At 47.0% G+C, this 26,509-nt stretch overlaps 2 protein-coding genes across 4 annotated transcripts in view; one reads left to right on the top strand and one right to left on the bottom strand.

Moving 5' to 3' along the window:
- LIMK2 (LIM domain kinase 2) overlaps positions 1-26,462 on the top strand; it is a 30,640-nt gene extending 4,178 nt beyond the window's left edge. Inside the window, exons 3-16 of the mRNA XM_054288613.1 lie at positions 10,932-11,067; positions 12,333-12,442; positions 12,678-12,866; positions 13,279-13,384; positions 14,716-14,912; positions 15,612-15,798; positions 18,149-18,235; positions 18,972-19,103; positions 19,342-19,398; positions 19,576-19,641; positions 20,425-20,599; positions 21,979-22,034; positions 23,766-23,923; positions 24,473-26,462. Coding sequence (XP_054144588.1) covers positions 10,932-11,067; positions 12,333-12,442; positions 12,678-12,866; positions 13,279-13,384; positions 14,716-14,912; positions 15,612-15,798; positions 18,149-18,235; positions 18,972-19,103; positions 19,342-19,398; positions 19,576-19,641; positions 20,425-20,599; positions 21,979-22,034; positions 23,766-23,923; positions 24,473-24,629 — 1,813 coding nt within the window. The 3' untranslated portion in view covers positions 24,630-26,462. The remainder of the gene's footprint in view (positions 1-10,931; positions 11,068-12,332; positions 12,443-12,677; positions 12,867-13,278; positions 13,385-14,715; positions 14,913-15,611; positions 15,799-18,148; positions 18,236-18,971; positions 19,104-19,341; positions 19,399-19,575; positions 19,642-20,424; positions 20,600-21,978; positions 22,035-23,765; positions 23,924-24,472) is intronic.
- PATZ1 (POZ/BTB and AT hook containing zinc finger 1) overlaps positions 1-26,509 on the bottom strand; it is a 115,053-nt gene that overhangs the window by 51,035 nt on the left and 37,509 nt on the right. The gene's annotated exons all lie outside the window — the stretch shown is intronic.

Below are 26,509 nucleotides of genomic sequence, written 5' to 3'. Positions count from 1 at the left end.
AGTCTTCCTGTGGATTAGCTGACTCCCTGGCCTGGCACATAATTTCTCTAATGCAGCTTGGCCCTGCTCCAGGTTCCTTAGCTCTGTTTATTCTTGGTGCTGGCAGGAGCTGACGTACATGAGCGTCTCTGAGGATTTAAGTTTTTGTCACTTCCCTCCTTCCTCAAACTGCATCTACAGGAGCTTTTGTCTCTGAAACCTGCATTTTCTCTGCTGTGGCTTGAGGGAAGAGCAAATCCCTGTTTGTAGATCTTGGATATTTTAGACTGTTCTTTGGCCAGCTGGTTGCTTAGGCTTGAATCTGATGGGCTGGATCTAGCTGAGGAAGTTTCTTAGATGTTTCTGTCACAGAGTCTGTTGTGAATTAACTCTGAATGTGCTTTTGTGCCTCCGAGTTCTGTTGAGACAGCACACACTCTCAAAGGTCACTGCTTTGCACAGTTTGACTGGATTTGGAAATTGCATTGCACAGAACTTCAGACATTACACCAAGAAAGGGAAAGAGAGAAGGGAAAAGGAGCCTTTTTCCCAGGTCTGGATCATTTTTACCTCAGGGGATTATTGGAAGAGCTTTTTTGACCAAGAGCTTGCTGGTTTTATTGTTTTCAGTCAAACTTTTTCCCATATTGCAAAATAGAAGGTAATGCCTTGAATACTTCTGACTATATATATAAATATACTTTTGAATAAAGTATTATTACCAGTGTTTATTTTTGGTGGTTTGTGTTGTTTTTCTGCAGTTAATGACAAATGAAATTACAGACAATCCTCACTTTCTATAGGGGTATTGTGTATTTGAAGTGGAGTAGGATGGAATGAGAAGACCCAGACACAGCTGTATGGGTTTATCTTAAGGACACGGTATTTGTTAAAAATCCAGTTTTGATTATTTGAAAACCACAAACTCAGACCAAGCCTGTAGACTACATCCAGGTGGAAAATGGATGCATAGGAAGAAAATAATTGGAAATGCTGGCAGGAATTCCTACTGTAGCAGGGTGCTTAAGCATTTTTTAGGAAGGAAGACAGCTGAGGCTCAGTTCCTTCCTAACCATGAAATAACAGAGCATGTCTAGTGCTGTGGTCTATAAAATAAACCTAATTTAAGTAGCCAAGCAACACTGGCTTGCTGCAGACGTCTCCACTAAAAGCCAAAGCCAGAAAAAATGTTTACAGTATATCTTCAAAAGTAGCAGAAGGTGAAGGATTACTGATGATTTTACAGTCACAGATTTAAAAAATACCATTCACTTTATACCCAAACCAGTTAATTACAAGGTGAAAAATCATGAGGAGTTTGAAGAGCACTGGATTAGCTATCCATGGATCAAGGGGTGACCTAAGCTCCAGCCCACTGAACAGAAAGAGAAACACTACTAATTTCCCAGCTCTAGTGATTTGATTGTCTTTCAAAATGTGATTTTTCTATACTGAATGCCATATTTTGTGTGCTACAGAAATATTTTTTTTCTCAGCAAAACTTAGTAAATCACTTTGATTCTTTTTACATTTGGGGGCAGGGGAAAGCAAGCCTGGCAAACTTGAATGAAGACTGTATATAATTAAAGCTGGTCTGGGGGTGCAGGATAAACTAGATGATTTCTGAGGGTATTTTTATAAATCTGTTTTCTGTTTATAGTACATCTACTATCAACATATATTTGAAGCAAGTAATTTTTATGGCTTAGGGATGATCAAGAAATTGGTCATCTAACAATCTCCAGTGACTGTAGGATTTTGGTCTCTCAGACTCTTTACTAGCACTTCATTATCCTCAGGGTTAGAACCTTCTGTCTACTATCTCCACATTTAAATCCATTTCTTCTCTCCATGTTCATGAAAAACAAGCTTTTTCCCTGCTTCTGTTACCCACATAGCCTTCCCCTGTCAGAAAGGAGATTGTGTCTCCCATCAGTCCCTGGTACAAGGCAGAAGCCCTGGATTTAGCAGACCTGGCTTTTTCTCCAGACTCTATTTTCTAGGCTTTAGATCACTTCTGTCAGTTCAATCTCTTTGGCACAGGCTTTCATTTTCCAAAAGCAGCTCCCTCCCCAGAGGACAAATGGTTGAACAGCATTTGAAGCACAAATGTGGACAAATGAAGATGTAAGCAAGATGTGTATTAGGAGGAATTTAAATAGTGGAATGTTTGGTGCTTTGAGTTTTCCTTTAGCTTTTCACCTGTGAGCACAAGGCAGGTTTATCCACACAGCAGCTGAGTGTGAGAGCAGGGGAAAGAGCAGCAGAAATAAAAGGCAGCTGAATTAAGGTAGGAGCAGGAAGATAAAAATCTCCTCTTCCCTCTCTTCTCCAGTTTCTGGCAACTACAGAAAGTTAATGATAGGGGCCTCAGAGGTGAGAACTCTTCACTAATCCTGCAGATTCCTGGCAATGTTCCTTTGGTGGTGTCTTCTTCAGCATTGAAATTCAGGAGCCCACTATCAGATTCAGGGAGAAATAGTTGCCTATTGGCACACAGATCACTATGGCCATTGAGAGTTTACACATTCAAAGGAACAATGCAGCACTTTGCAGGTGGCCGCATTCCTCAGGGGAATCTATCAGAAACAGGGCATCAATGGCCAGCCTTTATATTTAAGGAGGAATGGGGCATTCCAGTCCAAACTTTCTTTTGCTTGCATTGGCAGCTTGTCCTTTAGGGCACTGTTATCGAGCATTATTATATCAAGGTAATTAGAATTACTCACACAGCAGAAAATGTGAGGCACAGGAGTGAGGCAGGATCCTTCCCTGAGGACTTCCTGTTCTTCACAGACCAAAGCAGCACGTTAAGGAGGAGTGAGGATGCTGTGCTGTAAGTGGCAGTCCTAGTGCCATATCTGCTGCATTTACAGAGCAGAAGCCACTGCTTCCCAAACCCTGTATAACCTGTGAAGTTTCAGTTGGTTGAATTTCCTTGGTTTGCCTCTCAGCAGCCCGCACACATTCAGGAGGGCTGCAGCCATCAGCCAAGTGTGGTGGGGATAAACCTCTCCTTCCTCCTGTGCTTGGTGATGTGAGGTACTGAGCAGCACCACGGTGTTGTTCTGAGGTTGTGCTGCTGCTCAGAAGTGAGATGCAGTGATGGAGCTGAGCTTCAGGTCACTGTTTGTTGTAGTTTACTCAAGATCAGCTGCAAGAGCTCGGAGGTACGTGCAGATCCCAAGGTGCTGCTTGCAGGAGCTGGCTGGATTGGTTTCAGGAGCTGACTCTTGTCTTTCAACAGCAGCAAAGCACGTGTTACATGTTAAGTGCCTTGGGAATACAATGAGGTGTTGGGATTGCATGAAGTATTTGGAACCCCTCCAAGCTGCGCCCATGCTAAAAGAAATAAAGGCTTGCTGCAAACTCTCCAGGCATGGAGCAGATTCCTCTTCCCTCAGTCCCACACATATCGAAGTGTCTGTCTGTGCCAGGAGAAGTTTGTGTATCTCAGGGCTGGGGATGTGCTGAGCAATACATCTGTCTGCAGACACGCTACCGAGCAGCACGGGATGTGTGGCAAGGAGAGGCTGCAGCCCCAGCTGGCTCAAGGTATTCATCACTGGAATATCACAACAGCTGTGTGGTTCATTTCTGGGGAGATAAATCTCTAATAATGGCTGAGACTCAGTGATGAATATCATGTAAGTCCTTGTCAAGGTTTTTCATGTGTTCCTTTTCATTTGGTAGTTATAGTCTTTCTGGCACAAGTTACTGCTCAGTTCTAAACCATAGTGAGGAAAAACGCTCCCCCTGTGATGACCACCTGGTTGTAGTGGAAATGCTGCCAGCATTTGCAAGAGAGAAGTTGCTGATGTCTGACTTGACTTGGTGAAAAAGAAATTCCCTCCCGTGCATTTTGGCCCCCAGAGATGGTATCAGTAAAATTACAGAAGGTGCCCCCCCCCCCCACACACACACCTGTTATCAGCATTATTGAAGTAGTCATTCTGGCAGGAATTCAGATCTAGAATGTATGAACACATTAACACCTTTTCCAGAGCCCTTTTATCAGAAGACATTGTGTTCTCAAATAGGCCATAGAGACAACAGAAAAAGCAAGAAGTAACAAGACATTTCTGTGTAGCCAAAGTAACTTACTGGCTGCTGCTGCTGGGTCTTTCTGCAGAAGTAAAATAATTTTGATAAGAAGTTTCCTGTTTAAATAGACATTTGACTATGTGTCCTTTGGCTTTAAGGAAGTCTTAAAATCCTTTCCTAGTTGCTTAGCTGTCTGGGTGGTTTTATTACTTTGAAGTTGGGCTTTATCTGCTGACTTCATTCACAGACTAGCTGGCTGCTTATCACATCTGTGGATCAAATCTTCAAAGGTTTTGTCTGAAGAGTTGGGATTTATGAGGTCACGTGGAATGCCCCTCGGAGGGCGGCGAGCCCATGGCAGCAGAATTGCGGGGAAAAGCTTTTGTGTGGAGGTGCCAGAGGCGGGAGGGGCCGCGCTGGAGGTGGGCGTGTGGTGGGGAGGTGCTGATAGCCAGGGAAGCGCAGGGTTGGAGCGCTGGCCCCTGCTCGGCACGCAGCATATAGAGAATGTGGGAGACCAGGGCGCATTCCTAGACACAGACTCACCGTGTTGCTGCTTCCAGTGGAGCTGTGTGAAATGTCAGAAGGAATTAGACCCGTGCTGGAACTGACAAGCACGTCGGGCTCTGCAGCACTAGGCTTCACTGCACTTTTACAGCCAGGCTTACCAACTACATTCAATGGGGAAAACTGAGATATTTTTTTCCCTTCAGAAAGGTGGCTGCTTATTAAAAGTTAAATTTAAAAAAATGCTTAAGAAAGGAGAAAAGAAAGAACACAAAAAGCTGCCTAGGTTTCTGCATACTTCAACAGCGAGCAGCAGCTGTCAAATGTGCAGCCAAGAGTGCCTTGTTCCAGCCCCAAGCGTCCCTGGAGCAGAGTGCCAGCTGAGGCGAGCATCTCCAGGAAAAGCACATTACAGAGCCCTTGTGCTCTTGCCTCTGGAACAGAGCATGGTTTTCAGGCTGTGTTCAGGCATGCCAGGCTTTGCTGACTGCACAGAAATGGGCGGGCTGGGTGCAGCACCATATGTTTGTTGCATTTTTGAGTGTCTTGCGAGCAGCTTTAGCTGATTAGGTCACTAGAGATCATGCTTGGCTTCAGACAAGCACAGTGATACAACTGCATGTGCTGTGAGCTGGACAGAGTATTCTGTGCTGATTTATACCTCTCAGCTTCCATTCAGGAGGTGACAATTCTGTTAAAGGATTGTAATGATCTCCTAAAACAGTATTGGAAAGAAAGCAGTGTTTCCTTGGATGAAGCACACTGAATTAGCTCCTGCAGCAGGGTGAATGGATTGTAGGTGCTGTGAAGGCAGGATAACCCCTCTCACTGTGAAGGGTTTAGGAATGTATATAGTTAATTTGATATACTTGGAGATGTGGCTCGTTGCCGTCTTTGACTCCTGCATTAGAACGTGCTGCTGCTGCAAAGACAAGTTTCACGTGTGTGTGCTTGTAATCCTTGGCCAAAGCTGCTCTCTTTCAGCACTGAATACTCAGCCCCTCTTTGGGTCAGAGCTCCACCCCTGTGGAGGAGCAGAGCCTGTTGAGGCACTGGAGCCGCCGCTGTCCGCCTGCCATGGCTCCTCCTCCCCTCCCACCCTTGGGTGGAACCAGAGAAGGGAAAAGTTGCCAGTGGTGAGCAGGCAGCAGAGCTCGCAGGGCCGCGGCAGCAGCATGTCCCACTAGCCCGTGAGCAGGGATTCTGTCCTTCCCGAGCTGCTGCTGCTGCTGCTGCTGCTGCTGCTGAGCGCAGGAGAAGATGGTTACAGCAATGGAAGCCAGGAAAAATCTGAAAAAGAATGAGCAGCCGAGAGACCTGGCATTCCTTGGGCAGCTTCAAAGGGAGGTGAAGGATCTGAATCAGCGCAAGAGTAAATGAGCACTGCCTGCTGCCATGTTGGCAGAACAGAGCTGTTCAGAGGCAGTTGGACAAGTTTGTGGCTGATCCGGTTTATCCAGTGTTGAAGATGGGAAGTTACTTGTCTGCTCCAGCTTACTTTGCTCCCAAGGATCCCTTTCGGTAAGTCCTGCACAGGGTTAGCACAGGGGCTCCAGAGTGGGGTTCCCCCTGTGTGCCAGCCCAGGCTCAGTGGGTGAGGCTGGAAGAATGAGGTGCCGTGCTCGTGTGCCAGAAACAGCCGGCCTCAAACTGGGATCCCGTGTTGCTTTCAGGAGGTGACAGGGAAGATTCCTATTGCCAGTCCCTTCCCAGCTCCCTGGTTGGAGGGAGCAGCTCCAGTGTGTGCCCAGCCAGGCAGAGAGCACTCAATGTGCCACTGTGCCCTGTGTGCTGCTCACCAGCAGAGGAATGAGATTAATGTGCCTGCTGCTGCTTCTCTTCCAAAGCTCCTTGTGACTGGGTGAGGTGAGGTGCTGCTGTGGGAGTTCAGGAAGGTGATGTAATCTGCAGCGAGGCAGCACATAATCCTGTTTAAGAAATCAGGCACTTTGCAGGTAACTGGGATGAGAAGGATTCTTCTGTGATATTTTGGTTAATTCAACTTTTATTTGGTTTTGGTCCAATTGAACAAATGAGAATTGAGAAAGGTGATAGTTCCAGAACAACACTTTGATTGCATTGCTTCTCCACAGTGAGAAAAGTCAGTGAGGCTGAACACAGCCAGGCTGGTGATTGACACTGATGTGCTGATTAGGTGGATGGATGGGGAAAGGCACAGCTTGCACTTTCATTGTCTCCCCTCTGCTCGGATTTGCTGTTATTGATCCTGTTCTGCAAACACTTTTGTGTTGGCTTGGGAGTAAGGAGCCCATTGGTAAAACAGTCTAGGATAGGAGTAAATGCTGCTGCACAGTTGCTGAGCTTCTTTAAGCACCTTTCTGAAACAGCAGCTGCTTCCAGAAGAAGGAAAGTGAGCAGACACTCATTATTTGTAATATGTGTAGGGTATTATGCTAAGCCATAGATACACCTTCTCCTGAGTGTGTGGAAATGGTTTTGCATAGTCAGAGCTTAAGCACTCTGTCTTTCTAGTGTCTGTTCCTCCTTGTCTGGTGTCTGTTACGTAGCCAGAGCACACACACTGAGCTAAGCCCAGGTGAGTAAGCCTTGGGTGAGCTGCAGGCTGGGCTGATGCTTCATTCTGCAGCTCCCTGGGCCTGTCCCCTCCCTGCCCTGCCGGCAGAATTGGAACCACGGCCCTCCTGAGCCTGTCTAGCGTTAACTGATCTGGCCTGACAGTGTGTGAGGGGGGCATTTGTTAATGAGCCCTTCTCCAAGGGATCTGTCCCTTCAGTGCCAGGGAAGTCTTTGCTTCCATGAAGGTATTGCCTTTCATTTAGCTGTAAAAGAGATGCCACCAGGCACCAGTGCTGCTTTTCAACTGAAACTAGGCTGGTTACCTGTTGAGACCTGATCTTCCTACCACCCCCCACAAAACCAGGAGTCCATGGAGCAGTGATTTGTGAGCTCTTCCTGCACTTGCTGTGCTGCAGAGCATCAGGGCTGAAGTCAGCACCCAGATGCTGTTTGGGTTCCTAGAGGATGGATGTGGGAGGCAGATTAATTTATTCCCAGTCAAAGCTGGGAAGTGAAGAATTATAATGTCTGGTCTGTATAATCAGAGCAGGGTTCTGCAGCTCTGAAAAAGGTGGCTGGGCAGCAAGAGGAAGCACATCTGCAGGTATGGCTGTTACCAGTCCTCCATGAAACTTGATCACCATGATTTGCTACTCTGTAATAAGAATAGCATATAATCTAGGAGAAGATTAGTGGTTTCTAATCTATAAAAGATAGAGGAGCATGGCATACTCCTTTCTCTTGGTTGTGGTGACTGGCAAAGGTTGGCTTCCTTAATGCTTGTAGCAGTAATTGCATTCCTGTCTCAGCTGATGAGAACCTTGGTGCAAGGGCACAGCTCCAGTGAGGCGGGAGAGGAAGAAATGGCAACTCTTGTATCTTCTGGGATAAAATTCTGACATGTCTCTTCAATGAGAGCCTTGTGGAACAATCATGTGCTGCTTTTATCATTTGGTGAATGATAAAAAGCATTGAAGCCGTACCTGTGTGCTGTCAGCCAGTTCCCACACCTGCCTTTCTGAAGTTACAGAATGCATGGTAAGTGACAAAGGTGCTGTGTGACACGGGCTGCAGCTGTGTCCTGTGTCCTGCTCCTTCAGGGATTAACCCAGCAGCCACTTAGACCCTTCCAGCATCCAGCCTCTCCAGGGCTGCTTGCTCTGTTCCTGTTGCCTCATTGCCCAGGGTGGGGCTCTGAGCCTTAAGCTGCAAACTTGTCCTGCCCAGATTTGTTTAATTACATAGCAGAGAAGTGACTGCTTGCTGGCTCCACCTCCTCACCTTCATTTTGCTATGGGTGTGTTCCAAATTAGATACCAGTGCTTATTTCCGGATGGAAGCAAATTTAACTAAGTGCTATAAGGTTGAATCAAACATTTAGTACTAAAGGAGGGGTAAAGGAAAGGCAAATGCACATGATCCCCCACCTAAACAGAACTGCAGTTTGTATTGCTTTTGCAGAAATTTTACATTTACTTAGGGAGAAAAAGGAAGGGGTTGAAGGTGAAATGGAAGAGAGGTGAGGAAGGGAAGGTGATTTGCTTAAAAACAAATAAGTGACCCACCTGTGTGGAGAGAAGACAGAAAGCCAAGTCCTGAAATCCTGGTGAAGCAGTCTCCAGCACTGCTGTCTGCATCCCAAGTGCAGGTCTGGTCACAGCTCCCTGTTTGAAGATGTAATCACTGCTGGAGCACACACACTGGTACAGGCATGCATGGAGGAGTTGGATAAGTCTGAGGGATCCGATTTGCCCATGCTGAGCCAGATGTTCCTGCCACAAAACGATAGAAATCTTTGCTGTTAGTCTCCACTTGCTCTTTTTTCCCTCCCACTCACCTATGTGCTCATTCAGCACGGGGTATTTACTGCAAATGGAAGCCAAAGGCCAGTGGTTGAAGGCAGAATGCACTGGGATGCCTTCTGGGTCTCTTGCATACCAGGAGCAGGGTGTAACCATGACAGTGCCCCCAGGCTGGGGCTCTAGTGATGTATGTACCATGTAAAGCAATCTTAAATTACTGTTCCCTCTGCTTCATACAAAATTGGCAGGGCCTGTTGCATGTGCTGGAGTTTTTTCCCATCACTTGGAGGGGGGAGAGGATTTGATGCTCCTCAGCTGGGAGAGCAAACACGGTAGAAGCCAAATAGATCTTAAGGAGCAATCTTCCTGAGGGGAGGGTGCAGCACTGAATACTCCATGAGGTGTGCTTTTCCCTAAAGCCAAGGGCTGCTTACAAGCAGCTTTACCTTGTCACTTTGCAGTCTCTGGAGATGGAGCAAATAACTCTCTGTGCTCTCTTGGAGCATGACCAGCCTCACATATCATCGTGCTCATTACAAGCTGCTGGAGTTTACAAGGAATGTTTTTGGCACAAATAAGCTTTTAGGAAGCTCGTGAGGGGTGAAGTCACTTGTAGCTCTCCTGTTAGCCCTGGGAGCATGCAAGAAGTGCTCCTCCAGTGGCACCAGCACACTGGGTGCTGAGGGAGGTCAGCTGCCTGGAGGGGCACCCACCTAAACCCCCATCCCACTGCAGTGCTTCCCCCCAGTGCAGTGACTGAGACAGGTGTGGGGGAGGAGACAGAAAAAAATCTTCTTCTCACATTTGTGTCGATGGACTGATCCTCCAGGTGTTTCTTTGAACCAGTTCTTGGTGACTGACCTAGATTCTGCACTCAGAAGTGGCCAGTGCCAGACTTATTTTCCTTCTAAAGTCTGAGAACATGCAGCCCAGGGCTAATGGAATAATCCTTACTGATGCAACTCCTGTCTGTGCCTTATCTCTTAGTAAGTCACACCTCCATGCTGCTGAAGTTGAACTCCCTTGCCCAGTGCATCTTGCTGAGGCAGGATAATTTTGTATTCAGCAAGCCTGGGTTCTGCTTGTGAGTTGCTAAAAAGGTATCTGCAGTAGAATTGCTGCACTTTTTTCCCCTTTTTTTTTTTTTTTTTTGGGAGGGGGGAGTTTGTTTCTTGAAAGAATGTAGATAGATGATTAATAATGGTTTCTTGTTATTCTTGAAATAGAGGCTGACAGATATGTGAAGGATTTGGGGATTCTCTTCATGAAATCAGAGAATTAATTTTATTTAGGGTTTTTTAATTTGGGTTGCTTGTGGTGTTTATTTTCCCATGCACTGTGATCAGCAGAAGGGAGAGCAATCAGCTGGGAGAGGTGGGTTTTAATCACAGTTAATTGGTGGATGCAGTAATGTATAGAGCTCAGGGGATGAGCTGCTTTGAAAACTCTCCCTCAAATGCAGAATGCTGCAGTTTACCTTTTGGGAGAGGCCTTCCTACAGAACAATAGAAAAACTTTCCAGAGAGGTTGATGCAAAACGGGCTTTGCATTTCAAAGGGAAGTGAATCCTGTTTCTCAGTCCTGCTTCTGACCTGGCTGAGGAGGCAGGTCCTGGCACAAGGGGGATGCTATAGAAACACTAAGCACAAACAGAGCAGAGCTCTTACTGTGCTGGGCAGCTCTGCAGCTGGATTGCAGCTGGAAACTTGCATCCAGGAAAAGGGAGAAAGCAGAGGAGCAAAATTTACAAAGCAAAATTTATAAATGTGGGTTTCAATGTGTGGGATTTGGTTTAAAATTTGGAAGCTTCTTTTCTTTGTACTGGTTGAATCCACCTGTCCTTACAGACCTTGGGGTTGGTGCTAATTTTCAGTTCAAAGAGCACTGGGAAGTGGAAGGGTTTAGTACATCCCTAACTGGCAGAAGGGTTTAGAACATCCATAGCTGTCAGACCTACCTGGTGCTGAGCTGCTGCTGAATGTCTGTGTTCTCCATGCAGGAAAGGACTGTTGATTTGTCACTTGCTGCCAACTGGAACTCTGTTCTTTTGTTTCCTTCAAGGTGCTCTGAATGCCAGGATCCCCTCACTAACTGGTACTATGAGAAAGATGGGAAGCTGTACTGTCACAAAGACTACTGGGGGAAGTTTGGGGAATCTTGCCATGGCTGCTCTCTGCTGATGACTGGGCCTGTGATGGTAAGGACTTGGCAGGATTCCTGCCTGGAGGCAGGACATGCCTGCCTTCATCTCCTCAAACTTAGCTGGGAGTTATCTTAGGTATTCAGATAACCAAATAAACTGAGGGTAATAATCTCCTTGTTGCTCTAATGTCTAATCAAAGATTAGAAATGAAGCTTGTGTGGGCATCTTCTATATAAAAATTAATTTTCAATGGGGGTAGCTGTTAAAGGAGGGGGATGTGAGGATCTGAAGCATATGAACAAATCAAGTGCTGAAAAGAACAGACCTGCAAAGCAGAAAGGGGATTCAGGGGACATCTGTTCAGTTTCTGTAGCTCAGTGCCCCAGTGTCTCCAGGGGTGATTTTCCACTGCACTGTGGAGCCCCAGCTCTCAGCTCAGGGTGAGCAGCAGGTTCTGGCTGTGGGAAATTGCCATCCAAGTCCCACCTGGTTGTGGCCAGAGTGCTTTTTCAGGCTGACAGTGTCTTGAAGCAATGTTAGCCCCAACTGCTTTGATGCACTGAACTCTTCCTGCACAGTATGGGCTCACCTAAATGTTCCCCTCCTGTCACAGCCTTGCAAATATTTAAACTTTAAAACTGCCAAGATTAAAACAACACCATTATTTTTCTAGAGCCTAAAAAAAGCAGGATGGTACTCAGTAATATGCTTGCTACCTCAAAAAAAAAATACTGAGAAATGTGCAGGAAATTTCTCATTGCCTGCAAAAATCTTTGCATAATAATGTCACTAAATGAAGTTCTCGTAAGGGAAATAGAAGAATAGACCAATTAATAAAAATATTTTTAAAGGTATTTTTTGTCTCAGTTTGTGGTTTTTTTTTCTGTCAGCTGGCTGGTTAAATATCTGAATTTGTGCACTGCCTGTCTGCCAAAAAAAAAGCCCTTTCAGCTTTATTAATTCAGGCGTAACATTAATTATCTTGCCAAGAGCAACTGAACAGGAAGGTTTAATACCTTGTTTACTAGTCTGCAGCAGACTATCAACTGTTTTTGATAGTTGAGCAGCTGCCAAATACAGCAGAGATTCCTGGGACATGAGCTTTGCTTAGAGGGTTGATAATGTTTGTTTTGGAGTTCTGCAAACAAGGTGCCATGGATGGGGTTCAGGAAATGGAGAATGGACTAATAGAACTCTTCAGTAAAAACCTGCCACTTGCCTTAGAGATGTGAGTGAACACATTGATTGGAGAGGAAAGCAGGAGCTGCATCTGCTGCTGGGTTTTGGCCCTCCTAAGCTACTCCCTTTTCTGTCTGTAGGTGGCTGGCGAATACAAGTATCACCCTGAGTGCTTTGCTTGTATGAGCTGCAAAGTGATCATTGAGGATGGGGACACTTATGCACTGGTGCAACATTCCACTCTGTACTGGTAAGAGGAGCTGCATTTGCCACAGAGCTGCTTCCTGCTGAGTGTAAGCCGTGCTCGGCTGGCTCAGAGTGCTTCAGCCAGTGCTGCTCTGAGGAATGCCAGGAAGCTGCCTTGGAGGGAGGGAGGAAGGAGTGGTGTAAACATTGAAACTATGGCCTGTGGTCAGTGAGAGAACTCAGACGTGTGAGTTTGGCAGGGAGGAATGGGACATAACGTCTTTCTTCACTTCTTCCAGTGGAAAATGCCATAACCAGATTGTGCTGACACCGATGATAGAAAAACACTCGACTGAGTCTCTGCGTGAGCAGCTGCCTTACACACTGACCCTCATCTCCATGCCAGCAGCCACGGATGGCAAGAGGGGATTCTCTGTGTCTGTTGAAGGTGGCTGCTCCAGCTATGCCACTGGTGTCCAGGTGAAAGAGTGAGTATGACCAGGTTTTGTGCAATGTATGTGTCCATGCAGAGGGAGCTGGTAAAAATCCTGCAGCATGTTGTCCTGAGGGAATCTTGGCATTACAGGGATGTAGGTTTGCCAATAGTCATTTGTGTTTGGTCTTCATTTCAGTCCTGTGACAACCTTAACTGATAATTGTATCTCTCAGTGCTGTCTCCTTCAGTGAGCACAAAACAAAAATTTGGACTAAAATTTTCCCACTGGTGATATGAAGATCTCTTTCCAAACCAGCTCAGACCTGAGCACTTGGTCTAATCATAGTTCCCCATGTTGGTAGATTAGCACTGGTTTATTTCAAAATACCAGTATGAAGGGGAGCATATTTTTGATAATTTTGGCTGAACTGACTTCACATAGAGACTGTAATTCCCATCTGTAGGGTTAACAGGATGCACATCAGCCCAGATGTCCGAAACGCCATCCACCCTGCAGATCGGATCCTGGAGATCAACGGAGCTCCCATCCGAACCTTACAGGTGGAGGAGGTGGGTAGAACTCTGTTCTGAAGCCTCCTTCTCTTCTGCCTTCCTACACCTTTTCTTTTTCCTGACACTGTTCTCCCACCCTGCACACAGTGTGTGTACACTGCTAGTGCTGTGCTGACAGGAGGAATAAACATGAAGGCAAGCTTTGCCTTCCAGCTGGAGAGGAGAATGTAACAGATGGGAATGCAGTTAGAATTCAGTGCTGATTTTGTGGCATTCAAATGTGAAGGGAGGTAATGAGAAAAGTCTAAGGCTGTGACAGAGGACAGAGAGGCTGTGAAGACTTCCCCATGTACTGCTGGTGAAGTTCACAGTTCTGATCCTTTTAGAGGCAGTGCTAATACACAAGGGCCCAGCTGATCCTAGGGACATTTCCCATTGCAAAAAATCTATTTGTTATCTTTATTTACAAGTAGATGCTTTCTCAAGTAGATATCAGGGGATGCTGCAGGAGTGTAAAGGGAACACCATTACCTTCACTTCCCAAGGGTTTTATTTACTGTTGGCACTAAAGAGAACATGAGGAGCACAAGCCATCTCTCAGATAGATCTCCATGCAGCTTCTGCAAAGCTGTTTTTTGCAGCACTGTTCAAGGTGGAAACTTGTGTAGTTTTTGAACACTTCTCAGAGAAAGAAACGTATTTCATAGAGTCATAAAATACCAGACTGGAAAGCACCTCAAGGATCATCTGGTGCAATCTTTCTTGACAAAAGCAGTATCTAGAGCATTATGTCCAGCTGAAACATAAAGTGTCCAGTGTTGGGGAATCCACTACTTTGCTGGGGAGATTATTCCAAGGGCTGATTGTTTTTTGTAAAAAAAAAAGTCTTTGTGTCTACCTGGAATCTTTCCAGGATTATTTTGTACCATTACCTCTTGTATCTTCCATGTAACTCCTTGTGAAAAGGGAGTCTTCGTCTTCCTTGTAGCCACTCTTTATATACTGGAACATGGTGATAAGGTCTCCCCTAAATCTTCTCAAGGCTGAACACACCCAGTTCTCTCAGCCTTTCCTCACGTGGCAGCTTCACAGCACTTCAGTCATCTTTGTGGCCCCTCTCTGGACCCTCTCCAGCCTGTCCACATCTTTTTTATATAGGTTACTTGTAGCTGACCAGAAAGAAGTATTGGATAGCATAAGGAACTTCTGTGTTGCCAGCCTGACTTGTCTGGTAGACAGTTGTGGTGCACACAACTAAACCACAACTATGGAGTGATCTCACTGAACTCTCTCCTCTGATTCCTGAGGGGCATTCCCTGCATCTCCTCTGTCTCCTGTAGCTTGCATTCCTCCTGCCTGCTGCTATGCTGCCCTTGGTTTGATTTCAGGTGGAGGAATTGATTCGCAAGACAAGCCAGACACTTCAGCTGCTGATAGAGCACGACCCGGTGTCGCAGCGCCTGGACAGGCTCCGCCTGGACTCGCGCCTTCCCAGCCACATGAAGGCGCCCATGTCCCCTCGCTCCCTCTCGCCTCTGGACATCAAGGAGAACCTGGAGGGAACGCTTCGACGGCGGTCCCTCAGGTAAAGGCTGGGAATCACAGCCCCTGCCCTGCCCCTGCCCTGTGCTGCCTGCCTGGGCAGCTCAGCCTTGTGACTGCAGTGACTGGGACAGGGCTTATCTCTGATGTCAGCCGTGGGTAAACCAGTGGAGAAGTCATGGAGAGCTTGGGATTCTGCTGTTGGTGTACACTCTCTCTCCGTTCCCTTTCAGGATGACAAATGTTCAGTAATAAAAATAAGGAGCTCTACTGTTAACAGAGAAAAGCTACTAAGTTTCAGTGTCAGTTAATGTAAAGGTCAGGTTTTTACCAGCCCTAGATGACTGGGGAAGAACATGGGGAAGGGGAATCTGGCTGAGACCTGGGACTTGGGAACAAGTCTTTGTGAGAGTGGAGCACTCCGTTGCTCATTTAATCTTTTGCCAGTACTTTATTTAGAGATAGCAAGTGATGTGTCTTCACAGCTTCCTCCCCTGTTCTCAGAGCTCCACCTCAGACTGCCAGTGCAGGAGAGCTTGTTGTTGCTGTTAGGCAGCTCTGACTTGGAAGCTGCTCTGGATTCATAAGGAGCTTCCACAGTGCTGGGAGAGCATCTGGGTTTGGAGACAGTAAAAGTACTGGAGCACATTAGAAACTGGTCCTTAGGGGTGAATGATGGGATATGCTGGACCAAAGGTTACCCAGCAGCTTCTCTGACCTTCCTGTCATCCTTGTTTTCCAGGAGAAGTAACAGCATTTCTAAGTCCCCTGGCCCCAGCTCTCCAAAGGAACCTCTCCTCCTGAGCCGTGACATCAGTCGTTCTGAGTCCCTGCGCTCCTCTTCCAGCTGCTCCCAGCAAATCTTCCGGCCCTGTGACCTGATCCACGGTGAAGTTCTAGGAAAAGGATTTTTTGGACAAGCAATCAAGGTGAGGGAGGTCCTCAAACATTCATCAGTTACTTTGAGTACAGAAATGTCTGCCTGTCTTGGCATTCTTTACCACCACCTCAGTGGTTTTGCCTTGCTGAGAGTGGTCAGTCTTGGATCTTCCCTGGTTTGCTCTGAGATCCATTTCTGTTTCCTTCCCTGACCATGAGTGTGTCTGACTGCAGATGGTTTTGACTTTGTCCCTTTTGAGTGTCAGCCTTGGCTGTACATGTTCATCTTGTGAGTCAGGGTTAGCCCTCCAGAGTGTCACAGCAGGGTGAGGTGGGGAGCACAGGGAACAGGCCACACTTCCTCTTATGAGCATCTTTCCTCTGATGTGTGTTCAGCTCCCCAGCATTTCTTACCCACCCTTAGTGTGGTGTGTTCAGGGGTTTGCTAGGCTGATGTAGTGACCATGTCTGAACCCCTGGCACAGCCTAAATGGCTTGTCATTGTGGGGGTGGTGTCAGGTCTTGCATGACTCTCACAGTTCTAATCTCAGTCAATAGCATTCTCTAGCATTTAAACTCTGATCTGACTGAGGGTACTCCAGCAGTTCCTATCCCAACATTCCTGACAGCATCAGGGGCACCTTCCTCTGCCTTGTTAAGGTTCTGTGAGTTCCTCAGTACTCAGACTGCACTCCCCAGGGAATGGGACTTCTCCCCTTACACTGGTATAAACTTGAGGTGTCCAGCCACTATGTTCATCTCATGCTTCCATGGGAGGTGATGAGCCAGCACTACAAACCCAATGCTTGATCCATACTAATGAGCATATTTCTCTTCTTCTCTGCTCATAGAGAAATAACAGGTGCAGGTAAGTGAAACCTTTGCTCTGTTGCATGCTTTTGTCATCTGTGTCCCAGCAGTTACTGGCACAAAGGCATTTCTTTCCTGCTCAAATTGCCCCATGGCTGTCCTGTTCTGGTGCATGCTCTGGGAGTTAAATTTGCCCCCATGAAGTTTCATGTGACACTTGTTTTAGTTTTGCTGGTATGTCAGCTTAAGAATTCCACTTAGCCTTGCCATTGTCTCTTCACTTCCCTTTATCATTGGATATTAGATGTCCCTGGCTGAAACATGCAGTGTTCCCTGGCTCATTACTTGTGTAATGCTTGATTTCAGATGGGAGCAGAAGAACATTGTACTCTTGCTTCTGTTGTGTTATTCCATGCACTCACATTCCACCTGTGTCAGCTTTGTTACGTCCATGGCTCCAAACAGAACTGGTGTGTCACAGTGTTTGCAAGAGCTCATAATCTTCCTAAATACTGTAACTGGGTCATGTGTTCTGGATTTTAGTTCTGGAGGTTTTCTAAAGGACTTCTTTGCCTCCTACCATTAAAAAAAAAAAAAAGTGACATTTTTCTTAGGCTTCAGATTGACTGGGTGCGATGCAGCAAGTACTGTATCTGGTCACATAATTCTCTTCTGATCAGAGAGGCAAGGTGGTTGTTTAGTTTGCTGCAGATCTTAGGGAGCCAGAGCTGTCCAAGTTAAGCAAATGAAGAGGAGATGATTTCCAGGAAAATGTGCTCATTGGAATTTGGACTCTTTCTACTCACTCCTGCACCCTGTGCAAGCAAGCCTGAGCTGGTTACAAAAAACCTCCATAATACAGCAAAATGCCAGGAACTAGTTGGAGATAGGCAAACAGTTCTTGAGGAACTGGAAATGCTTTCCATGTTAAGAGCCAGGAAATTTATTACCTTATTATTATGATGGATTTCTTTGTGTTTTCCACTGTTCTAGGACATTCCTTGCATGTTGAGACACACTGCTCCAAAGGAGCAAGGTAAAATTAACTGCTTCCTGCCTTAACTGAACAGCCTGTGCACTCCAGTTCCACTTGCACGTGGATGAGATTCAGACTCCCCATAAAGCCAAAGCATTTATAATGCAGTTTTGGGTTGTTTGGTTTGCTTTCTGATGCAAGTGAACATCGATTCTTTTGCTGATACAGAATGTAGTTGGTAAAGCTTGTGCACAGAATGTGAGCATCCTGCTGGACAAATGTGTTCCATAAAGGAACTTGGAGGCATGCAGCAGTGTGGAGGCTTTGGCAGCCTGTGTGCACACTCAGCCCTGTGCTACCCAAACTGGAGCCTTTAGCTCTGGATCTTGGCTTGATCCTCTGTCAGCTTTAGGTAGTTTCTGTTTCACACACGGCATCTTCGGTGAATTCCAAAAGGAGAAGTTTCACGCGGTTTTTGGCAGATCCCTGAATTTCCTCCCATCTCTATTCTTCTCTGGGTGGAGGGGAGTGTTGCACTTCTTCAGAAGTTGCAGGAGCATTGGAGCTGTGTGTTCTTGAACCTTGCCTGTAGTTGTGGGTTTTGTTTCCACCAGGTGACTCACAAAGCAACAGGAAAGGTGATGGTGATGAAGGAGCTGATTCGCTGTGATGAGGAAACACAGAAGACTTTCTTGACAGAGGTAGGAGCAGCATTTCAAACAGCTTCTGAGCCAGTGGTGTGGTATAACTCTCCCATTTTCTCCAGAGAGAGACAGATCCTGGCAGGAATGAAGGTGCTGAGGAGGGAGATATTGCACAGGGAAAAGCTGACATGAGCTGAATGTTTGCTGCAGTGAAGTGTGACTCACACTGGGCATTAGACATTGCTTCAGCTCCAGTTCATTAATTTTTCAGTGATAAGAGCAGCTTCAGTCAGAGGCAAATTGAGCTGTGCAGTACATAAAGGATTTATCCCTTGAGCCTTGTGCATAAGTACAAAGGATGAGGGCCAATATCTGTAACATATTTAAGACTCACGCTGTATCTAAGCAAAACTATTTTCTTGGTGGCTGCCTACCATGTTTTTCAAAGTTAGATTTAGCTTAAAGGCAGCTCCCTAAACACCTGGCACTGCTGTTGTGGCCCTAACACACACAGCACAGACCCAATAGCTGCTCTGGAGAGTTTTGCCCTCTGAAATGTTAGCCAGACTCAAGAGTGCTCTCCTTAAAGACTAAGATCAGGTTAATTGCACAGCATGAAAATGAAGAGGCAACAGTTCATTGAGTGCCTTAAGGTTGGTGTTGGAGTGATCTCTGTGATCCCTGAACAGGACTTTGAGCTCTGGAGTGCTTTTCACCACAGAACGGATCTGTCAGGACTTGTTCCATTCCCTTTTTGATGTGAATCATCCCTTTGGGATGTCTGTGCCTGCAGGTGAAGGTGATGCGCAGCCTGGACCACCCCAACGTGCTGAAGTTCATTGGTGTGCTGTACAAGGACAAGAAGCTCAATCTCCTCACCGAGTACATCGAGGGGGGCACGCTGAAGGACTTCCTGCGCAATGCAGTGAGTGTGGGCTCAGTGTGTACTCAGTGAGCCTGGCTGTGCCAGCCTCATGTACTCGTTATTGGTCTTCTTTGGAGCTGTGCAGTAAAGCCGCTTCATAGCTGTGGGTGAGCTTGAGGCAGGAAGCCTCTTCTTTCTGGGGCTGTATTGTGTGTCTCTGAGTGCTGTAAGAGTCCCTCTTGTGAAGGAACTGCTGTCTGCTGGCTGGTAAGATGGTCCCTGACCATTTGTCTTTCAGGACCCATTCCCCTGGCAGCAGAAGGTCAGCTTTGCCAAAGGGATTGCCTCTGGAATGGTGAGTGGGACTGTTGCTTTGTAACAGAGCAAACTCTGGGGTCAGGGTTAGTGGCTTCAGGAGGGTGGTGTATGAGGGGCTGTGGGCACTGCCTGACTACTGGAACTGGGTTGTGGAGTCTGTCACAAAATGCTCATCTGGGAACCCCTAACAGCAGCTTTTCTCCTTCTGTTCCAGGCTTACTTGCACTCCATGTGCATCATTCACAGAGACCTGAATTCACACAATTGCCTGATCAAGCTGGTGAGTTACACCTCAGTTCCCACAGCATGCTGCTTCTCTCCTTGGCATCTTCCTCCCTTGGTTTTCTCCACATGATGTTCCCTCTTTTGTCAGGGTGGAACTGATTTCAGAGAGGCTTTGTGCCCCAGGCAAAGGAGCTTTATTCTCACACAGGGTTTTCTAGACTGATCCAGCTTTCACTGTTTCTGTGTTCTGTTCTCTTGCCACCCTTCCTCTGGTAGCAGTTCCTGTAAGAGTCACTTTCTGAGAATTAGTACAGCTCTGTTCTTTATCTCAACTCTGAGGTGTTCTCTGCAGCTGTTTCTGTTCTTTTAACCACTTAGTGACTTTTTATTGGCACTCAGGATTCAGACAAGTGTGTAGGTGTGTGCACGTGTCTCTCATTTTTTAAAAAGCTGTCTCACAAGATTTTTGTGTAGTTTCATTCCCTCGAGCCTGCCCTTTTTCACTTGGCTTCAGACAACCCAGGATGAAAGTCCAAGTTAATTCCTGACCAGGTATAAGAGGAAGATCTAAAAGGGAGGGTCCCCTGGCAAGTGTAGCCAAACTGATGGTATAAGTGCTAGCAACCACACAGGAAATAAGATCACGAAGAGAGCTAGTGATGATTTGGGGTCATGAACTGGGTCTCTTACACTGTCTGGACATCTTGCTATGCTCATGGCTGCAGGAAACCCAGATAGTTGCCTTAGACTATAGCTGGTAGTGAACAGGAATTGCAGCCTCTCTGCTCCTGAAAGGGGCTGGGAGTGATCAGTGGCCTGTACTGAACCCCCTGTGCAGGATAAGACAGTGGTGGTGGCTGACTTCGGTCTGTCCCGGCTGATCGTGGAGGAGAGGAAGAAGCCGACCCTGGAGAAGCCGTCAGCCAAGAAGCGGACGCTGCGCAAGAGCGACAGGAAAAAGCGCTACACCGTGGTGGGGAACCCCTACTGGATGGCCCCAGAGATGCTCAATGGTAAGAGTCCAGCACGGGGAGCAGGCAAGGAGACAGCCTGTGACAAGATACAGAGATGACAGGATTACTGGAAGCTTCTGTGCCCCAGTAGCACCCAAACCTTTTAGAGCCCGTGGTTTTAGACCTGCTGATGTGGAAGCTTTGCTATACACACAGAGGTCACAGCTGCAGTCCTGCAGTGCCTGCCCTGGTGAGCCTTTGTACCAGCCCAGGTTCTGTTTCTGGCTTGACAGCAGGATTCTTCAGGAGGGCAACAGAAGTAAACTTGCTGCAATCCAAATAAAAGGAAAGACAAAAGAGGCCTGAGATAAAACTGAACCGAAGATCAATTTCTGTTATAGCCTCGTGCTTTGGAACTGCCCCTTGAAACAGGGAATCATTACATTCTGGGATGAGGTTTATGCTGTTACACAGATCTAGGGAGAGGCCATGTGCTGCCAGGTTTGCTGAAGCCTCAGAATTCAGGTGGGAGTTGTCCAAGTGCAGGGAAATCTGGGATTTGACATGCAGCCCTCAGTTGCATTAAGGTTGAGCTGTGATCCTTAGAGGAAAAGCTGCCCCTGCAGGAGTTGAGGTGAAGGTGAAATACAGTGGATACAATTTCCTCCTAAAGAGCAGGTCTCTCTGACCAGGTTGGACAGTTTGGCTGGCTGGGATATCAGCACTGTCCAGCACAGTCTGCTGGGGAAGGGAAGACTGGGCTCCTCTCCCCCAGCTCAGTTTTCTATGTTGCCTTCTTGTATGCTGTTCTGTTTGCCTTTCCTCAAGGCCTCCAGCCCTAAAGAAGTCTGAGGCTGCTTCTCAGAGTTTGTCTCATCCTGGCATTTGTCAAGAGAACAGCAAAAGCATAGTCTGACATCAGCTCTGAAAGCAAGGCTGCTTAGCAGCTCCTGCCTTGGGAGGGGTGTGTCTGTAAGCAGAGCATGGCGTGCTGGAGCCTGCCAGCTCTCCCAGGATCAAAGTGCTGCTGGTGTGTAATTTATTATCTCTGCAGTCACTGCAGCAGGGACTCGCTGGCTGCTGGGGAAGCTGAGCACTGGCTCCATGCTCTGTAGAGATCCACAAGAACAGCAATCAATGAAAATGGGCAGGAGCTTTCCATAGTTATTCTTAGCTTTTGCTCAGATCTGATAGAGTGTTGTCCTGTAATTCCCCAGTACAAGAGAGAAGTAGGGTTAACATCTGTAATGGCAGTATAATGCAGCTGGTATATACAGATCGTGGGGTGACTGACCCTGCTCAGGTTTAAGCCTTGCTTTGAATCCTGTTTTAGGGCTCTCCAGGGAATAGCCTTAGTTAAGCTTGGTACTGGCAGCTCCTGAAATAGCTGGCTGGGTGACTCTCTCTTTACAGAGCTGAATGTCTCATGTTTCCCACAGGACAGAGCTACGATGAGATGGTGGACATTTTTTCATTTGGGATTGTTCTCTGTGAGGTAAGACAAGGACATTAAATGGTATCTTTAATGTCCCCATCTCTGTGTACACACGGAGTCACCCAGATCTCTGCATCTGAGTGTGCAGCCTGTGACCTAACAGCACATTATTGGTGAATTAGACTGGGAAAACAAGGCTCTGTTTCCTCAAAGAAGATAACTGTCTTGTAGTTTGCTGGTCCCAGTTTCTTCCTGGACTGAGAGAAGCTGTAAAAAAGTCATCAAGTTCTGACTGAGCCTGCTATCAGTTTGGAAGTAGATGTATTCCCTAGAACTGTGATGCTTTTTTCTTTTTCTGTCTCATTAAAAGAACAATCAGCTGCATAATCTCAGCAAATTCAGGGCTTCCACTGGGGATAGCACTTCACTTCAAAGGAGTGGAAACAAAAACCTCTTTGCAGGTCGATTAATGAAGCTTGCACCCTGAAGTCTGTTGGCTTAGTTTATTTCTGAGCCAATGCAGAGTCTGACTGCTATATCAGGCTTTTCTATCTGCAGAACAAAAAGCAGCACTTGAAAGCTGCAAGGTATTTTCAGTTTAAAAGGTATGACAGTGGAAATACAGATGAAAGGCAGGGTGTTATGTGTAACACAGCAGTTGCAGGAACACCAGGGGATGCCAGCACAGTTTCATTTTCAGTGTTTGGGTGAAGGAGACAAAGAAAATGCCTGTGCATAAATCTTTGTGGCCTCATCTGGAGCTCTGTTTACACTGGGCCCTCCTCTCAGAGAATGTTGTGGCTGTGAGTTACAGAGTTAGGAACTTGAAAAATCTGCATGTGGGATTAAAACAATTGTTTCATCTAGAAAAAAAGACAAATAAAAGGGTAGTAGCATATGAACATTCTCCTTGTCGCCAAAATTATGCTAAAAAAAATCCCCTAAAATTAAACACTCAAACAGATAGGGACATAAACCTGCCAAAATACATAATGGGTGTTTCTGTCTAGTTCCAGGATGTAGCTGTCATGCTGAGTTACTGGCATAGAAAAGCCTGGGTGGTTATAAATAACAGCCCTTCTATGATACCCAGTGAGGCTTTAAACTTAATACTCTGTCCACGTGAAAGTTTCTGTTGACCTTCTGAGTCCAGATGCCCCCACAGCTCTCTGCTGTGGGCTCCTTCCCTCTACACTTGTGCTGGAGGTGGTGAGCGCTGGGGCAGGGCTCCCTGTCCACCCAGCTCTTTACTGGCTCTCCTTTTCCTGCAGCCTCCTGGGTGTCAGTTGTTGTTGTTTGTCTGTCTTGTCTGTCCCAGCCCTCTGGCTGTGGTGGGGGTTGAATCTGTCACTGGCAGAACAATTCAGAATTGGAGCTGCTGTTGACTTCCCAGCATTGTTCAGGACAGGCCCTGTACTGAGGGGCTTTGCTGATGGCATGGTAAGATGGTTCTGGTGGTGCAGGTTGCCTTGATTACCTGCAATCAGGAGGGGCTGCATCATCCCCAGCTGCAAGACACTGTGGAGCTCCCTGAGAGGGGCACATCATGCTGTGTCTTCTGGCAGAGACCCTGGGCAGGAGGAGAAGGCATCTGGGACTTCTTCCACAGCTGTGGACACATCACCAGGTCTTGAAAGTTTCCAGTGAAGTTTGTCTGTACATAGTGCCACGTGCTCATGGCTCCATTGGAAGGAAGAACAGTTTTCTGTTGTTTCATTTCCACCATAATACTCTGAAAGAGCCCCTGCCTGATCTATTGCAGTACCTAAGTGCTTCTCTCACTTTCTCTAGATCATAGGCCAGGTTTATGCTGACCCAGACTGTCTCCCACGCACACTGGATTTTGGCCTTAATGTCAAGCTGTTCTGGGAGAAGTTTGTTCCTGCTGATTGTCCTCCAGCCTTTTTCCCTCTGGCTGCTATTTGCTGCAGACTGGAACCAGAGAGCAGGTAGGTTTGGGGTCTGGAGGACTCTTTGGAAGCTGCAGGACGTGTCTGTGTTCCCATAGTGGAAGGACTGCTCTGCACAGAGGGCAGCTCCAGCCATCTATGGGAATGCTCAAAGGCTTCCATGAGTGAGAGGCTTCAGAGTCCACAGTTTGGGAGAGAGACTGCTGTATGGTGGAGATGTCTGACACAATTCCAAGACAGATTAAGAAGGAATGATTGTTCAGGATTTCTCAGCTACAAAGAGCAGGGGCAGACTTTGACAGTAAGGTAGATACTTCATTTGATTTCAGTTATGAAATTTGTAGCTTCAGAACAGTGTTGCTGTAGGTTCCAAAGAGCCAGACCTCCCTGGTCACTGACTGGCTATAAAAATGGGTAGCCCAGACAGATGAGGGCTTTGCAGTCTTGGAAGCTGAATGGGGAGGAAATCCTGGCCCTGTTCATCACTCTGTACATGATACAGGGACCTGGATGGATAAATAGCTCAGCCTTTCCAGATGCTGTTCTGCTTCCACTTTCCTACTCATGTTTTCTCACTGCTGCTTCTAGGCCCCCTTTTTCCAAGCTGGAAGATTCCTTTGAAGCTCTCTCTCTGTACCTGGGAGAACTTGCCATCCCCCTTCCATCTGAGCTGGAGGAGCTGGACCACAATGTGAGTGTGCAGTATGGACTGACCCGTGACAAGCTACCTGAAAACACAACCTAGGCTGCTCCTGCTGCCTGCACCACTTCACTGGAGCTGGGCTGAGCAGCAGGAGGGAGATGCACTTCAGCCACTTCCAGGGCATTAACGGGGCACCACGCTGTGCATCTGTTGCACTGCCTCTCTCTCCCCACCCAGCTTCCCTCCTCCTGGATATCCTGATTCACTGTGGATTCCTGGCACGTTTCAGAAGCAAAAAGGATTGTTTCCTGCCAGCTGCACCTAGGAAAGCCGCTGAACACTATTTTTCTGGCTTGAGAATATTTCTCTAGCCTTTTCAGGCTTCTTTACTGTGGTGCCTTAGAACTTGGCTGCAAGCTGTGAAGCCACCCTGGCCTGTGTGCCAGGGAGGGAATTGCTATAGGAGACTCTCCTGGGTAAGGACCAACTTCTGGAACAGCTTCTTCCACTGACTGCCCTGCCCAGAAAGCTGGGGAAATTGGACATCCAGCGACATGTCTCACCAGGACAGCACATGTATGTATTTGCATGTGTTTCCCAGAACAACCCACTGAGATTTTGGCCTCTGACACGCAGCAGAGGAAGGAGTAAAAAGCCCCAGGAATCGGGCAGCTCTCCTGAAATACCGTGTCTCTGGGGAAGCACATCTGAATTCTTGTTTTGGTTTTGTGGGCTTTTATTCCTTCTGTGTCTCTGAATACCTCCAAAAGCCTGCCTAGAAACACTAAGACTGCCTAGAAACACTAAGACTGAGCTCTGCTTGCCCCTCCTGATGGCAGATGAGGCAGGCAGTAAATGAGCCACTGGAGCATTTTCAGACCCTGCGCCTGCAGTGAGTTTGCCTGCCCAAAACCTTAACCTAGGTGAAAGTATTTGAACCTGAATGTGTAGTTCTGCACTAGGCACTGGGTGTGGACATTCCTGGGTGCTTGAGCTCTTGGCCTGTGGATGTGAGGTGACAGGAATGGCGCCAGAAGGTGCTTGTCAGAAAGCCAAATGTTTGAAGTGGCTCAGACCTTGGGCATGGACAATGGCAAAAGGGGACTTGCCCAAGGTTAATTAAAGGATGGACTCGTCATGAATAGAAAAGTGCTGCAGAATGTCCCATCCTCCCTGGAGTGGCAGCTGGAGAACTAATAATTCAGTTGCCACTACCTCATCCTTTCCTGCAGATTGTCCAAGTTGCTCCTTTGAAGGTCCTTCGTGCAGCTGCTGCTGCAGCACCTGAGCTGATTCTCCAAACAGAAATTTTCCTCAGGGTCATTCCCTGCTCTGGGGTGGGGGAAAAGGGCTTGGAGTCATTGGGAGGTGGGTAGGGCTGTATTTTCTTCCAGTACTTCTCTTCTTCCTCCCTTGGTGGGAGAAGGAAGGAAGGAAGCTACTGCTGCAGTAGCTCACGTGGTTGGCAGAACTGAACAAAAAGCTGAATCAAGTTCTGCTCTAAGTCTCACAAACATCATGGTTTAACTGGATTTTAGTGTGCTCCTTTTCCCCTCCTCCTCCCTTCAGCATTGAATGGTGGGGAATGGGTGTTAGTCTTTGCTGTTACTTTGGTTTCCTCCCCTACCCATGAGTTTAAAGTATTATGTACAATAACATGGGACCAGCCATCACCTGACATCAGGTATGCAAGGGGGGTGTTTTTAGTCTGTGTAGTGGTGTTTTAGAAACACTAGGGCCTCCCTGTGCTGAGAGTCAGGCAGGAGCCTCTCTAAACTGGGTCCAGTGGATCCAGGATTGTTAATAGGATTTGCCCTTTCATTCCCCCTCCCAGGCTGGTTTGTGAGGGGAACCCCTGAAGGGAGAGTCCTGGGTGATGTGTGGGTGGGGTTTATGAACTGTGATTTGCACAGCTCCACGTTCTAACTAAATTAAAGAGCAGTAACTGTATGCTGATTTTGTGGTCTCTGTGTTCAATAAAG

The sequence above is a fragment of the Melozone crissalis genome, unplaced genomic scaffold (assembly GCF_028551555.1).
Source record: "Melozone crissalis strain CALT ecotype California unplaced genomic scaffold, PUWL_Pcris_2 ptg000063l_1, whole genome shotgun sequence".
Classification (NCBI taxonomy): domain Eukaryota; kingdom Metazoa; phylum Chordata; class Aves; order Passeriformes; family Passerellidae; genus Melozone; species Melozone crissalis.
This window is presented reverse-complemented; position numbering and strand designations above follow the sequence as displayed.